This window comes from Jaculus jaculus, chromosome 13 (genome assembly GCF_020740685.1).
Source record: "Jaculus jaculus isolate mJacJac1 chromosome 13, mJacJac1.mat.Y.cur, whole genome shotgun sequence".
Taxonomy (NCBI): domain Eukaryota; kingdom Metazoa; phylum Chordata; class Mammalia; order Rodentia; family Dipodidae; genus Jaculus; species Jaculus jaculus.
In genome coordinates, this window is record NC_059114.1 from 68,455,819 (window position 1) to 68,469,510 (window position 13,692).

The following is a 13,692-nucleotide window of genomic DNA, read 5'->3' on the forward strand; positions in this document are numbered from 1 at the left end:
CCAGGTCCTTGTCTGCAAACGTGTCAGACCTAAAAGTGATGCGGAAGAGACCTGTGAGCGGGGTTCGAACTCCCCGACACGAGTAGCGCTCAAGTCTTGGCCATGTTAGCAAAGCACTGGAAACACACACTCGGGGGAGGATAGATGATGTGTTTTGTTTTAGGGAGAGTTAAAAGAAGAGAGCAAGCAAAGCACGCGAGCCAAAACAGATTCCCTCCCTTCCCAGCGTGGCTGCGGAGAGAGAGGGGAGACTGGGAAAAGTCTCCCTCACACAGAGCACAGTCTCTCCAGGGAAAGAAGACTTGGGGAAGGAAAGGGAAGAGGAGAGGAGGCTTGCACACGTCTTTTGGGCACATTCATATGATCCAGACATCCAATTAAAATGAGCCCCATCACCAGGCTCAGGGACATGGGAAGGGTCATGAATGGCTGATGGACCTAGAGGAACATTGACTTAGGAAGCACTCATCCCGGGGAATTAAATCCTCAGATTTGGGAAAGAAGTTGCTGCTGCTAAGCAGTTGTTGCCTTCAGCCCAGACTTAATCAGATGCAAACTCTAGTCTGGCCAGAGAAGGCAACGTGGCCTCCATGTTTCTGTGGGCTACTTCCTAGCTAACTACCTACCAGGAAAAACGTTATTAGCTGGGCTTGGTGGTGCATACCTTTAATCCCAGCGTTTGGGAGGCAGAGGTACAGGATCGCTGTGAGTTTGAGGCCAGCCTGAGACTACACAATGAATTTCAGGTCAGCCTGGGCTAGAGCAAGACCCTACCTAAAAAAAAAAACAAAAAAAAAAAAAAACAGGGCTGGAGAGATGGCTTAGTGGTTAAGCGCTTGCCTGTGAAGCCTAAGGACCCCAGTTTGAGCCTAGATTCCCCAGGACCTATGTTAGCCAGATGCACAAGGGGGCGCACGCATCTGGAGTTCATTTGCAGTGACTGGAGGCCCTGGCATGTGCCCATTCTCTCTCTTTCTCTCTGCCTCTTCCTTTCTTTCTCTCTGTGACTCTCAAATAAATAAATAAAAATATTTTTAAAAATAAATAAATACAGAGCTGGATGGATGGCTCAGTGGTAAAGGCATTTTCCTACAAAGCCAAAGGGCCCAGGTTTGAATTCCCAGGACTCACATTAGCCAGATGCACAAGGGGGCACACAGGCCTGCCTGGAGTTCATCTGCAGTGGCTGGAGGCCCTGGTGTGCCTATTCTCTCTCTCTCTCTCTCTCTCTCTCTCTCTCTCTCTACTTATCTACCTCTCTACCTATCTAACTTTCTATCTATCTATCTATCTCCCTCTCTCCCTCTTTCTCTGTCAAATAAAATATTTAAAAAATAAAACAAAATAAGATAAATAAACACAAAAATAAGAAGCCATCTTGCTCCCAATCCATATCAAAAGCCTGGTTTCCATACTTCTCTTTTGATTTGTTCTTTCTCCTACATTCATTCATGGTCTATTACATGTCAGAGGCTATGCAATTTTAGGTTCCTGTCTACCCAGCGAAGATTCTGTCCATGCCTCCAACCCTAGTCCTCCTTATGATACCTGGAGGTTTCAGGGTAATTGCCAGGCTCTTTTCTACCTCCAGAACTTGCTCCTGGCTCTACCTTGCTGCTACCTATATTTCTAAATCACAACTTGACCTTGAGAAATTTTTTCACATTAAGGAATAAACATTAGGAAACAGCTTGTTTTTCAAAGAGATTTTGTTGTTGTTGTTGTTTATTTTTACATATTTATTTGAGAATGACAGACAGAGAGGGAGAGGGAGAGAGGGAGGGAGGGAGGAAAAATGGGCACGCCATGGCTTCCAGCCACTGCAAACAAACTCCAGACATGTGCGCCCCCTTGTGCATCTGGCTAACGTGGGTCCTGGGGAATCTAGCCTCGAACCGGGGTTCTTAGGCTTCACAGGCAAGCACTTAACCGCTAAGCCATCTCTCCAGCCTGGAAACACTTTTTTAAAAGAAGATTTATTTTGTATGTAAGGACATGTCAGTAATCAGAGTTAGCTCTGAATCAAGGGTGACCCCACACAGAATAAAACACAACAGTATTTCAAACCAAAGCTAGAAAGTCATAATCCAAAGCTAGAGAGTCAGTTTTCTTGCTGGCCAGGGTGGCGCAGGCTTTTAATCTCAGTACTCGGGAGGCAGAGGTAGGCGGATCACCCGAAGTTCAAGGCCTGCCTGAGACTACATAGTGAATTCCAGGTCAGTCTGGGCTAGAGCAAGACCCTATCTCAGAAAAAAAAAAAAAGTGAAAACTTGAAAAACTAAGTACGAAACAAAACCAGAATTACTTACAGTAATATTTCCACTCAGGTCAGCCACTAGGAACTTTTTGGTGTGGGTCCTTCATCCAAAGATAGACTGATACATACATATACACACATGTATCACAAAACCCAGGCTTTACACAAAAACTGGGCCAATAACACATAGAATCTAATATCTAGGTACTTCAAAAAAAAAAAGTTTAGGGTCCACTTTTCAGACTTCAAAGCTTCACACTCCTGTGGTCATGTTATTGAAGGGTGGTAACAAGATAAAGACGGCCAGTTATCCAAATGCTCTGAGGGCTGAGATAACATGCAAAGCCAGCTTACATATGAAGAGTGTGAAGGCTGGCCCGACCACACTGCGCAGAAAAGGAAGTGCGTCCTGCAAGAGCTAACTTGCCACAGCATCTGCAGGGACCCTGTGTCGCCTCTAACAGAAATGGTAAGTGACAGATTTCACGGGTCTCTCTTCTCCCGGCGAACGCGCCAGCCTTCTCAGTGCACAGGAGGGCAGGGGCTCACGGCCACGTCTTTCTCAGCCTTGGGGATCTGCCTGGGTCCTGTGGCTGCCCATGGGCAAGCGGGGGAAGCTGCGGAGCCTTTATTCTGCCCGTTGAGAAGGAGGCTTCAGGAGTTCCCTTTTCTGATTCCAGCTGCCAGAGGAAGGGAGGAAGGATTATATTTTACAGAAAGAAAAGTTGAATTTATGGTCTTGGCCTCTATAGAGAGCTGTCGGGGGGGGTGGGGGTGGGAGGGCACACCAGTGCCAGTCCCTTGTCCTGGGATGGGCGCGTTGGCTCTCCGGATCCCAGGGACCCGTGTTGGGTGATGTTGCTGCTGATAAGGGCCATTTTGGCAACACAGGAGATTGGGTAACAGGAGTTCTTTTGTTTGAAAAAGTCACTTCGTTACTTTAATTAAGGGGGGGGGGGGAGGTGGTGGGAAATAAAGCCTAAGTAGTCCAAACCTTCCGGGATACATTGTCCCAACGTTAACTGAAAGTCATTACTTGGGACACATTAAGATGCAGAGTGGGAAAGCCGGGCGTGGTGGCGCACGCCTTTAATCCCAGCCCTGGGGAGGCAGAGGTAGGAGGATCGCCGTGAGTTCGAGGCCACCCTGAGACTCCATAGTGAACATACATTCCAGGTCAGCCTGGGCTAGAGTGAGACCCTACCTTGAAAAAGCAAAACACAACAAGAAGAGATGGTGAGTGGGTTCCCAGGTGCACCCCCAAACCCAGCTCAACTTCTGATGTAGCTCAATGACAGAACCCGTAGGGCGCTTCACAGCTTCCCATTATTTGCCTAAAATAATTGGCTCTCAGAATACTTTTTATCTTGTGCCGTCTCTGTACCCTACCTTCCCGCACCAAAGGCAAGAGTTACACATACATTTCCTTCTCTTCTCACAGAAAGGGTTATTCCTGCGCTGTGGTCCGGGAGAAGGCAAGGCGACAGGGTCCACTGGCTCAGCTGGAATAGGGAGGGATGGGTTCATGCGGACGTGTCTGTAGTCTGGAAGCTTCCTGAGCCAGGATGAGGAAAGTGCACATGGGAACTGTGATCTTGCCTTGGGGGAAAGAACTAGAGAGAGATAAGGTCAGAGTTTGTGAGTCCTGAGGCATGAGAGAGCTGTAAGCGGGTGAGAAAGAGGTTGCACCCCCCCCCCCAGGAAGCCACATCTATAGAGCCACCAGTGGCGGCTCGGCTTATGTCTCCCTGAATTCTCTCTACAAGGTATATTGCGTCCTGGGTTCTTAGAAAACGGCTTGACTTAACTACCAATGCTATCTTCCAAAACAAGCAAGAGCCCTGTGGTTTACAAAGAGCTGTAGAATATGGATTTTCTAAGGGGAAACAAGTGACAATGGAAGACAAGATAGTTTAAGTAGACAGCATTTTTTTTGAGGCAAGCACAACAGACTGGCCTTTTTTTTTTTTTTAATGCGAGTGTGAGAGAGAATTTGCACACCAGAGCCTCCAGCCACTGTAATTGAACTCCAGACGCATGTGCAACCTTGCACACTTGCATCACCCTGTGCGTCTAGCTTACACGGGACCTGGAGAGTTGAACATGGGTGCTCAGGCTTTAAAGGCCAGTGCCTTAACCGCTAAGCCATCTCTCCAGGCCAGACAGCATGTTTTTGATGTGATGCATAAGTGTTGTCTTTGCTAATGGCTACTATCTTCTGTTTATGAAAGTGACACGTACTATTCAAAAGTCTCGTGAGAAAGACAGATCTGCAGAAATGAAACAAAGGCCGGGAGACATGGCTCAGAGGTTGAAGGTGTTTGCTTGCAAAGCCCGCTGGCCTGGCCACAATGCCACATAAAGCCAGATGCAAAGTGGCACATACATTCAGTGTCTACTTGCTGTGGCAGGAGACCTTGATGCCCCTCCCACTTCCCATGCACACACATGCAAATGAGTAAATAAATATTTTCTTAAAAAAGAAATGAACTGGGTGTGGTGGTGCACACCTTTAATCCCAGCACTCAGGAAGCAGAGGTAGGAAGATGACTGTAAATTACTACATAGTGAATTCAAGGTCAGCCTGGACTAGAGTGAGATCCTGCCTCAAAAAAAAAAAAAAAAATCAAAGAAAAAAAGATATGAATTAATACAGATTTTCTATGGCCTTATCACTTAAGGTATATTAATTAAAATGTATGTAGATATTGTCCTAGAATTTCACCATTTTAGCATATATTTTATAAATGTAATTTTATGTGCTGCTCTACTTTATAGACCATTTCCTCATTGCTTTTAAAAAATCTTGAAGAATATCTAAGTAGTGGTATATAAGTATTATATATAATATGATATATAATATATACCATATTATAATATATAAGTAGTATAATTGTAGTGGTAGATCATTATTAGCAATTATATAGAACTCTATAATTTATCTTAGTCATTTTCATAGGATTGAAAACTTCAGGGTTTTTATTAAAACTTTATTTCTTATTTGTATTTCCCTCCCTTTTTTTTTTTTTTAGCATAAACAGTTGGGCATTTCAGTGGTCTTTGTTTTGTTTTCCCATTTTTCTTTACAGTAATATAGACAAGATTATCACAAGCATTCTCTTATACATATTGATGATTTTTCCACTGACAGAACTATTGGAAAATGGTCAAGTGAAAAAGACATACATTTAAGACTTCTAACACAAGTTATCATCTTGATAACACATTTGAACATTTGAAGTTTGCTTACAAATACTGGCGTATTAAGTAATTTCCTCTCTACCTTTTTGTTTTTTAAATTGAGGCAGGGTCTCTCACTAGCCCAGGCTGACCTGGAGTTCACTATGTAATCTCAAGGTGGCCTCAAACTCACAGCAATCCTCCTACCTCCGCCTCCTGAGTGCTGGGATTAAAGGCATGCTCTACCACTCCCAATCTATACTAAGTTTTATGGACCCTGGCTGTCTACATTAGTTATTTCCCTCATCACTCTGACAGACTATCTGAAAGAATCAACCCGAGGGAGGATTTCTCTTGGTTGATAGTTAATGGGAATGAAGTCCATTGTGGTAGGAAAGCCTGGTGACGGGACCAGCTCTTGTCCCTAGCAGTGAAAGCATAAGGCCAGCTCGTCTCCTCTCAGTACAGGGGGAAGCAGAAAGCTTGGGCCAGAATTGGAGCTGGCGCATAACCTATACAACTCTCAAAACCCACTTCCTGTAGCAGGCTCTGACTTCTATGGGTTACAAGGCCTCCCAAAATAGCTACACCTGGGACTGGTGAAATGGTTTAGTACTTAAGCCTGATGACCAGGGTTCAATTCCCAATTATCCAAGTATCCATGTAAAGCCAGATGCACAAAGTGGCACATGCATCTAGAGTTCCTCTGCAGTGGCTGAAGGACCTGGCGCCCATTCTGTCTGTCTCTCTTCTCTTCTCTCTTTCTCTCTCCTTGCAATAAACAAATTTAATAAATTTAAATATATTAAGAAAAAAACCCAGCTCCCCCAGCTGAGGATAAAGTGGCTCAAAAACCTGGGCCTATGAAGGCTATTTCACACCTGAACTGAAACACTGCCATTATCCCCAGTTTATAGCTGACTGAACCAAATTCCTGCTGCTGCCGTCGAGTCCATTTGTCCTTGACTCATACTTAGAGAACCATAGCTCTCTGGAAACGATTGATCAAAAACACAGGAAGAAGCTGGGCGTGGTGGCACATGCCTTTAATCCTAGCACATGGGAGGCAGAGGTAGGAGGATCACCGTGAGTTCGAGGTCACCCTGAGACTACATAGTGAATTCCAGGTCAGCCTGGACTAGAGTGAGACCCTACCTCCAATAAATAAATAAATGAATAAAAGAGAGAGAGACAGAGAAAGAGGCAGATATATATAGAGAGAAAGAGCACACCAGAGCCTCTAGCCACTGCTAACAAACTCCAGATGCAATGAGCCACCTTGTGCATCTGGCTTACCTGGGTCCTGGGGAATTGAACCCGGAGCACCTATTTTATCTATCTCTCTTGACAAATTTGAAGGAAGTCTGACTGGTCTACATAGCAAATTCCTGGCAAGCCAGGGCTACACAGTGAGGCCTTCCCTCTCTCTCTCTCTCTCTCTCTCTCTCTCTCTCTCTCTCTCTCTCTCACACACACACACACACACACACACATACACACAGTGCAATGCCAAACAGTTTTTTGTTTTGTTTTGTTTTGTTTTGAGGTAGGGTCTCATTGTAGGCCAGGCTGACCTGAAATTCACTAAGGAGTCTCAGGGTGGCCTCGAACTCACGGCGATCCTCTTGCCTCTGCCTTCCGAGTGCTGGGATTAAAGGCGTGCGCCACCACGCCAAACAGGGTTTTTTTTTTTTAATATTTTATTTATTTATTTGAGAGAGAAAGAGGGAGAAAATGGCCACTGCAAACTCCAGATGCATGCATCTCTTGGGGAGTCTAACTGGATCATTTGGCTTTGCAGGCAAACAACTTAACTACTACCTATCTCTCCAGCCCACCAAACAAGTCTTGAGACAAGGATAAGCATTTCAAATTCTAGGTGACATCTTTCATCCATTCTTCACATCAGTACCCATGGGAAGAAACATGAGCTGCTCTTCTCAGCACACAGATGGAAACACTGACTTTGAGGCCCTTCATTCTGGAGTTAGTGGGTGGAGCTCTAATTCCAGATTTGGTAACTTCAATATCATTTCCCAAGTTCTTGGATGTAGAGTCCATTTGACCTCTCTTTTTTATAAATAAATATCTTATATTTATTTATGAGAGAGTGAATGGGGACACCAGGGCCTCTAGTCACTGCAAATGAACTCCAGATGCATGTGCCACCATGTACATCTGGCTTATGTGGGTATAGGGAATTGAACCTGGGTCTTTAGGCTTTGCAAGCAAGTGCCTTAACCACTGAGAAATCTCTCCAGCTCACAAGTTAAATTAAATATGTATTTGTAATATCATGAAACAAATAATGTTCCCATACCCACCTCCTGCACGTAATACACATCAGCACTTTGCCATTTACTTAAAAAATGAAAAAAATCAAACTTAAAGCCCTCTTTTTAGTTCTGCTCCTCCTTCCATCAACAGAGACACTTTGGAAAATAGCTTCTAGTCTTCCCAGCCATGCTTTTATACTTTTGTTTTACTCATAGGCCTTACAAATAACCTACAATGATGTTTCCTTTTCTGGTTTGGTAATGACTTATGTCATTTGCTTTCTTTCACTGTACATTGGTATGTTGTTATGGCATTTCATCAGGATACTTCATTGCTGTGGCTCAATCTATTGATGTGCTATCTTTTTATTAAATATTTTAACATATTTTATTTATTTATTTATTTGAGAGAGAAAGAGACAGAGAGAGGGAGCAGGGAGAGAATGGGTGGCCTCTAGCCACTGCAAACAAACTCCAGATGCATGCGCCCCCTTGTGCATCTGGCTGACGTGGGTCCTGGGGAATTGAACCTAGGTCCTTTGGCTTTGCAGGCAAGTGCCTCCACCGCTAAGCCATCCAGCCATCCCTTTGTTGTTTTCTTTAATAAGACTTCATTCTATCCTCATAGTGCTGGTTCACTACTTACTTGGTCCTTAGGCCTGCAGGCCAGATCCAGATCTATAATGGATAGGAAGACCGTCCAGGTCTGAGGCAGGAAGGGACAGGGACAAGTAGGGAGACAGGAGAAAGGAAAGGGAGTGTGGTTGAAACCAGCTGGTGGGCTTACAATAACATTGGCCACTTAGTACATTTGTTGCTAAGTCAACTGAGATGAAATCTAGCTCCTGGGCTGTGTCTAGTCCAGGGTTTCTCAACCCCAGAAATTCTGTGCATGGTGGGATGTGTAGCAACCTCTCTTATCTCCACCAACTAGATGTCAATAGCACCTGACCTCACCCAACATTGCAACCCAGAGCACCTCCAGATATCCTGAAATATCCGGTGGAAATGAGAGCAAAGCCACTGGACCGTCACACTGCAGTCTCGGTAGCAGTAGATTTTTCATGTCCCCTCTTGGTGCTGAGGAGGGAAAAGGCACATATTCCCTGTCGTAGGTTCCCAGGGCGACGTCGCTCAGGCTTTCAGGTTACACTACAGGCGCTGAACTAATGAATCTTTCCATACCCGCAGCCCGAGCTCCCTCTGCAGTGTCCAGGCTCAGTGGTCATGTTTCTGTCCTCTTTCTGATACAAACCATCCACCTGCTTTAGGACAGTCAGGGTCTCCTGTTCCGCCCACCACTGGCATGTGGTTAGCTTGGAAAGAGCGCCTTTATTTTACTGCCCCACGCTGATGCTATCTGCTGTCGGTTTTCCTTCCCTTCTCCTCAGCTTTGCATCTTTCCTTTCTTCTTTCTATCTTCATCCTTGATAAATGTTAGTGGGTGAATGGTCAGAATAGGGGACATGTGTCAGCCTGGGGTTTTAGGCTGGGAAACTGAGTCCAGTTTCTTCCAAGTCTCTGTCGCCACACTCTGCCAATCTATTAAGATGGGGTTCTCCAAACCAATAGTGTAGTACTCAGGGCCCGCTGGGAGTAGAGCTGATGAATATGCCCTCCAGGTAGTTCGGAGGCATGTTAGCATTTCGTAACATTCATGAGCTAAGACTTGGCCAAAGAGACCTTAATGGATGACTGTTAACCTGACTATACACTTGAACTACTTATTGAACTTTAAAAGAAATTCTAGGGCTGGAGAGATGGCTTAGCAGTTAAGGCTTTTGCTTGCAAAGTGAATCTTAAGGACCCAAGTTCGATTCCCCACTACTCATGTAAGCCAGATTCACAAGGTGGCGTATGCATCTAGAGTTTGTTTGCAGTGATTAGAGACCTTGGTATGCCCATTCTTTCTCTATGTGCCCTTCTCTTTCTTTCTTTCTTTCTTTCTTTCTTTCTTTCTTTCTTTCTTTCTTTCTTTCTTTCTTTCTTCCCTCCTTCCTTCCTTCCTTCCTTCCTTCCTTTCTCTCTCTCTCTCTTTCTCTCTCACTCTCTCTCTCTCTTTCTCTCTCTTTCTCTTTCTCTCTCTTTCTCTCAAATAAGTAAATAAAAGCATGTAAGATGTAAAATACCTTCATGCATACTTTAAGAAAAGAGAGGACTGGAGAGATGGCTTAGTGGTTAAGGCATTTGCCTGCAAAGCCAAAGGACCCAGATTCAATTCTCCAGGACCCACATAAGCCAAATGCACAAGGTGGCACATGTATCTGGGGTTCATTTGCAATGGCTAGAGGCCCTGGCATGCCATTCTCTCTCTGCCCACCCCCCGCCATCTCTCTCTCTTGCCTCTGTCTCAAATAAGTAAATAAATATATATTTTTTTAGTTACTTGAGGGCTGGAGAGATGGCTTAGCAGTTAAGGCATTTACCTGCAAAGTCAAAGGATCCGGTTTGATTCTCCAGGTCCCACGTAACCCAGAAGCACATGGGGCACATGCATCTGGAGTTCGTTTGCAGTGGCTAGAGGCCCTGGCATGCCCATTCCCTCCATCTCGCTCTCTCTCCCTCTTTCTTACAAATAAATAAATAAAATATATTTTTAAAAATTACTTGAAAGTAAAATATATAATGAACCTACAAAATAAACCAAGTTAAAATAAAGAGTTCAAAGAATGTTTCCTTGGTTTCTTTTTTTAAATATTTTTTTTAATTTTATTTATTTATTTTATTTATTTATTTGAGAGCGACAGACACAGAGAGAAAGACAGATAGAGGGAGAGAGAGAGAGAGAATGGGCGCGCCAGGGCTTCCAGCCTCTGCAAACGAACTCCAGACACGTGCACCCCCTTGTGCATCTGGCTAACGTGGGACCTGGGGAACCGAGCCTCGAACCGGGGTCCATAGGCTTCACAGGCAAGCGCTTAACCGCTAAGCCATCTCTCCAGCCCATCCTTGGTTTCTTTGTTGTTGTTGTTTTTTTGTTTTTTTGTTTGTTTTTCAAGATAGGGTCTCACTATAGTGTAGGCTGACCTAGAATTCACTATGTAGTCTCAGAGTGGCCTTGAACTCATGGCAATCCTTCTGTCTCTGCCTCCTGAGTGCTGGGATTAAAGGTGTGCACCACCACACCCAGCTGTTTTTTTTTTTAAATCATATTGAGACCTTTTTTTTTCTTCTTAAATCATATTGAGACCTTTCACTTTTAAAAAAGATCTGCTTTTTCACACAAAATGCCTATGTTCTCTTAAAATATTGGCAAAAAGGAAGATTTTAATTTAAAAATTCAGAATTCTATCTTATGTCTCCTAAACCCAGCTAACGGAATTTTAAAACCAGAGTTCACACTCAACATTCTACACTGATATTTGAATGATAAAACAACAATAAATTCAACCCTTATATAAATCCTGGCACAGGCTAAAAGTAATAAAGTTGAAGTAAACATCTGCTGAATTTGATCTGTGACAGGCATTTAGATGAAAGAATTCCAGTGAAATACAGTAAAAACACCCTGATGGCTTTTAGGAGGATTAATGTACATGTATACATTTTGATTTGTTAATGTATGGACAGAGCGCAAAAGAACTATTAGCAGTTTTATTCACTAAAGATGTGAAGGAAAAAAACATTTATCACAAGAGGACATTCATCCGAGAAAAACTAATTTTATCACATGTACCCACAACCACATGAGACAGCATTTCAGACAGGATGGAGCATTTCAATAGTGGAAAAGGGCTATCCCAATACAACGGGGCTGACATGTGTTCACTGGTCATATTCGTTACCTCGGAGTTGGAGTGGGTGATGCTTGGAGTTTCTGATCTATTCGCTATCAAGCAAGCCAAGACTATGAAATTGGAATTATTATAACCTCCAATTTCTTTATTATGTTTTATTTTTATTCATTTATTCGTTTGAGAGAGACAGACAAAGAGAGAATGGGCATGCCAGGGCCTCCAGCCACTGCAAACAAACTCCACACACATGTGCCGCCTTGTGCATCTGGTTATGTGGTCCTGGGGAATCAAGCCTGGGTACTTTGGCTTTGCAAGCAAGAGTTTTAACTACTAAGCCATCTCTCCAGTCCGTAACCTCCAATTTCTAAGCAAAGTTCTCCTGGAGCTCCTGAGCATGGCTAGAGCAGATGGCTTCAGTTTGGGGGAGGAAAAGTTAACCAGCCTAAACACATGTATTGTCAAATTTGAAAAGCAGAGCAGGCAAGAAAAGAAGTTCCTAGAAATTAACCACAACAAGGCATGTGTGATTGCCCACTAGATACAAAATACACATGTAGTATTGTAATATTTCATAGATCTTGATTTCTCTATATCCTCTTTTTTTCTCACTATTCTACCCTTCCACTTGGTAAGTCATTTTATTTAATTTGTAAGCTGCGCCTCCCAAAATGGGCAGTTGACTCATTCCTAGGAAATAGTGCTGACCCTTCACTCAGTGAGAAATGGCACTAGACCAGCCCTTGGCTCAGTGAGAAATGGTGCTAGGCCAGCCCTTTGATCAGTGAGAAGCTGGCTTCTCTTTTCTGTGGGTTCATTGCATACAAGTAGTCAATTTAGATATGCTGGAAGTGTTTTCTTGATGAAGAATCTTGCAAAGCCTAGAAATACATTTTGCCATTGTGATACCTTATTTCTTGCTTTTATTGTTAAGGTCTATATTTAATTGGCAATAAATACTTTGCTAATAAATACCTGTAATGTTCAGCTGGGCGTGGTGGCGCACACCTTTAATCCCAGCACTCGGGAGGCAGAGGTAGGAGGATCACCGTGAGTTCAAGGCTACCCTGAGACTACAGAGTGAATTCCAGGTCAGCCTGGACTAGAATGAAACCTTACCTCAAAAAATAAATAAATAGGGCTGGAGGAGATGACTTAGCACTTAAGCACTTGCCTGTGAAGCCCAAGGACCCCGGTTCAAGGCTTGATTCCCCAGGACCCACGTTAGCCAGATACACGGGGCTCTCGCGTCTGGAGTTCATTTGCCTTGGCTGGAGGCCTTGGCCTCTCTCTCTCTATCTGTCCCTCTCTATCTGCCTCTTTCTCTCTCTGTCACTCTCAACTAAATAAATAAAAATGAATAAAAAATAAATACCTGTAATGAAAAGTTTTGTTTAATAGCATACTATGTTTGCTATTTTAAAAGTATGTTTAAGGGCTAGAGAGATGGCTTTGCAGTTAAGTGCTTGCCTGTGAAGCCTAAGGGACCTGGTTTGAAGCTCAATTCCCCAGTAAATCACATAAGCCAGATGCACAAGGTGGTGCATGCTTCTGGAATTCATTTGCAGTGGCTGGAGGCCCTGATGCTTCCATTCTCTCCCTCTCTCTCTCTCCCTCTTTTTCTGTCACTCTGAAGTAAATAAATAAAAATAAGCCAAGTAAATAAACAAACAAATTTTAAAAAGTATGTTTAAGAGCACTGGACCTATACTGAAGACAAAAGGAGAGATGCTGGTTAAAAGCCAGGGCTCCTTAGAGCTACAAGCTGATTATAAATTCCCAGGCTTGGGCTGGAGAGATGGCTTAATGGTTAAGGTGCATGCCTGTGAAACCTAAGGACCCAGGTTCGATTCTCCAAGCCCCACATAGGCCAGATGCACATGGTAGCACATGTACCTGGAGTTGTTTGCAGTGGTTAGAGACTCTGGTGTACCCATTCTTTCTCTCTCTCCCTCGCTCTGTCCCTAATAAATAAATAAATGAATATAAAATCTTAAAAAAAAAATTTCCAGGCTTTCCCATAAGGGGTAGTTCTGTTTCTCCTTGTTGCCTCCACCCCCACACACAGGCTAAAGCAGTCTCCTTCATCATCAAACTCAGTTGAGGATCTTACACAACTCCATTTTCCATGTTCCTGAAAACATTGGACTTTGTGACCCCCCAAAAATAGTTTCTATTTCTTTAAAAAATATTTTTTGTTCATTTATTTATTTATTTATTTATTTATTTGAGAGAAACAGACACA

At 43.5% G+C, this 13,692-nt stretch overlaps 1 protein-coding gene across 2 annotated transcripts in view; it reads left to right on the plus strand.

Moving 5' to 3' along the window:
• The first annotated feature begins 2,680 nt into the window (after nucleotides 1–2,680).
• Nucleotides 2,681–13,692, plus strand: part of Fyb1 (FYN binding protein 1) — a 168,720-nt gene continuing 157,708 nt past the window's right edge. For both annotated transcript variants that reach the window (XM_004652587.3, XM_045132650.1), the window contains exon 1: nucleotides 2,681–2,726. In XM_004652587.3, the coding sequence (XP_004652644.2) occupies nucleotides 2,724–2,726 (3 nt within the window). In that variant the 5' untranslated portion in view covers nucleotides 2,681–2,723. The remainder of the gene's footprint in view (nucleotides 2,727–13,692) is intronic.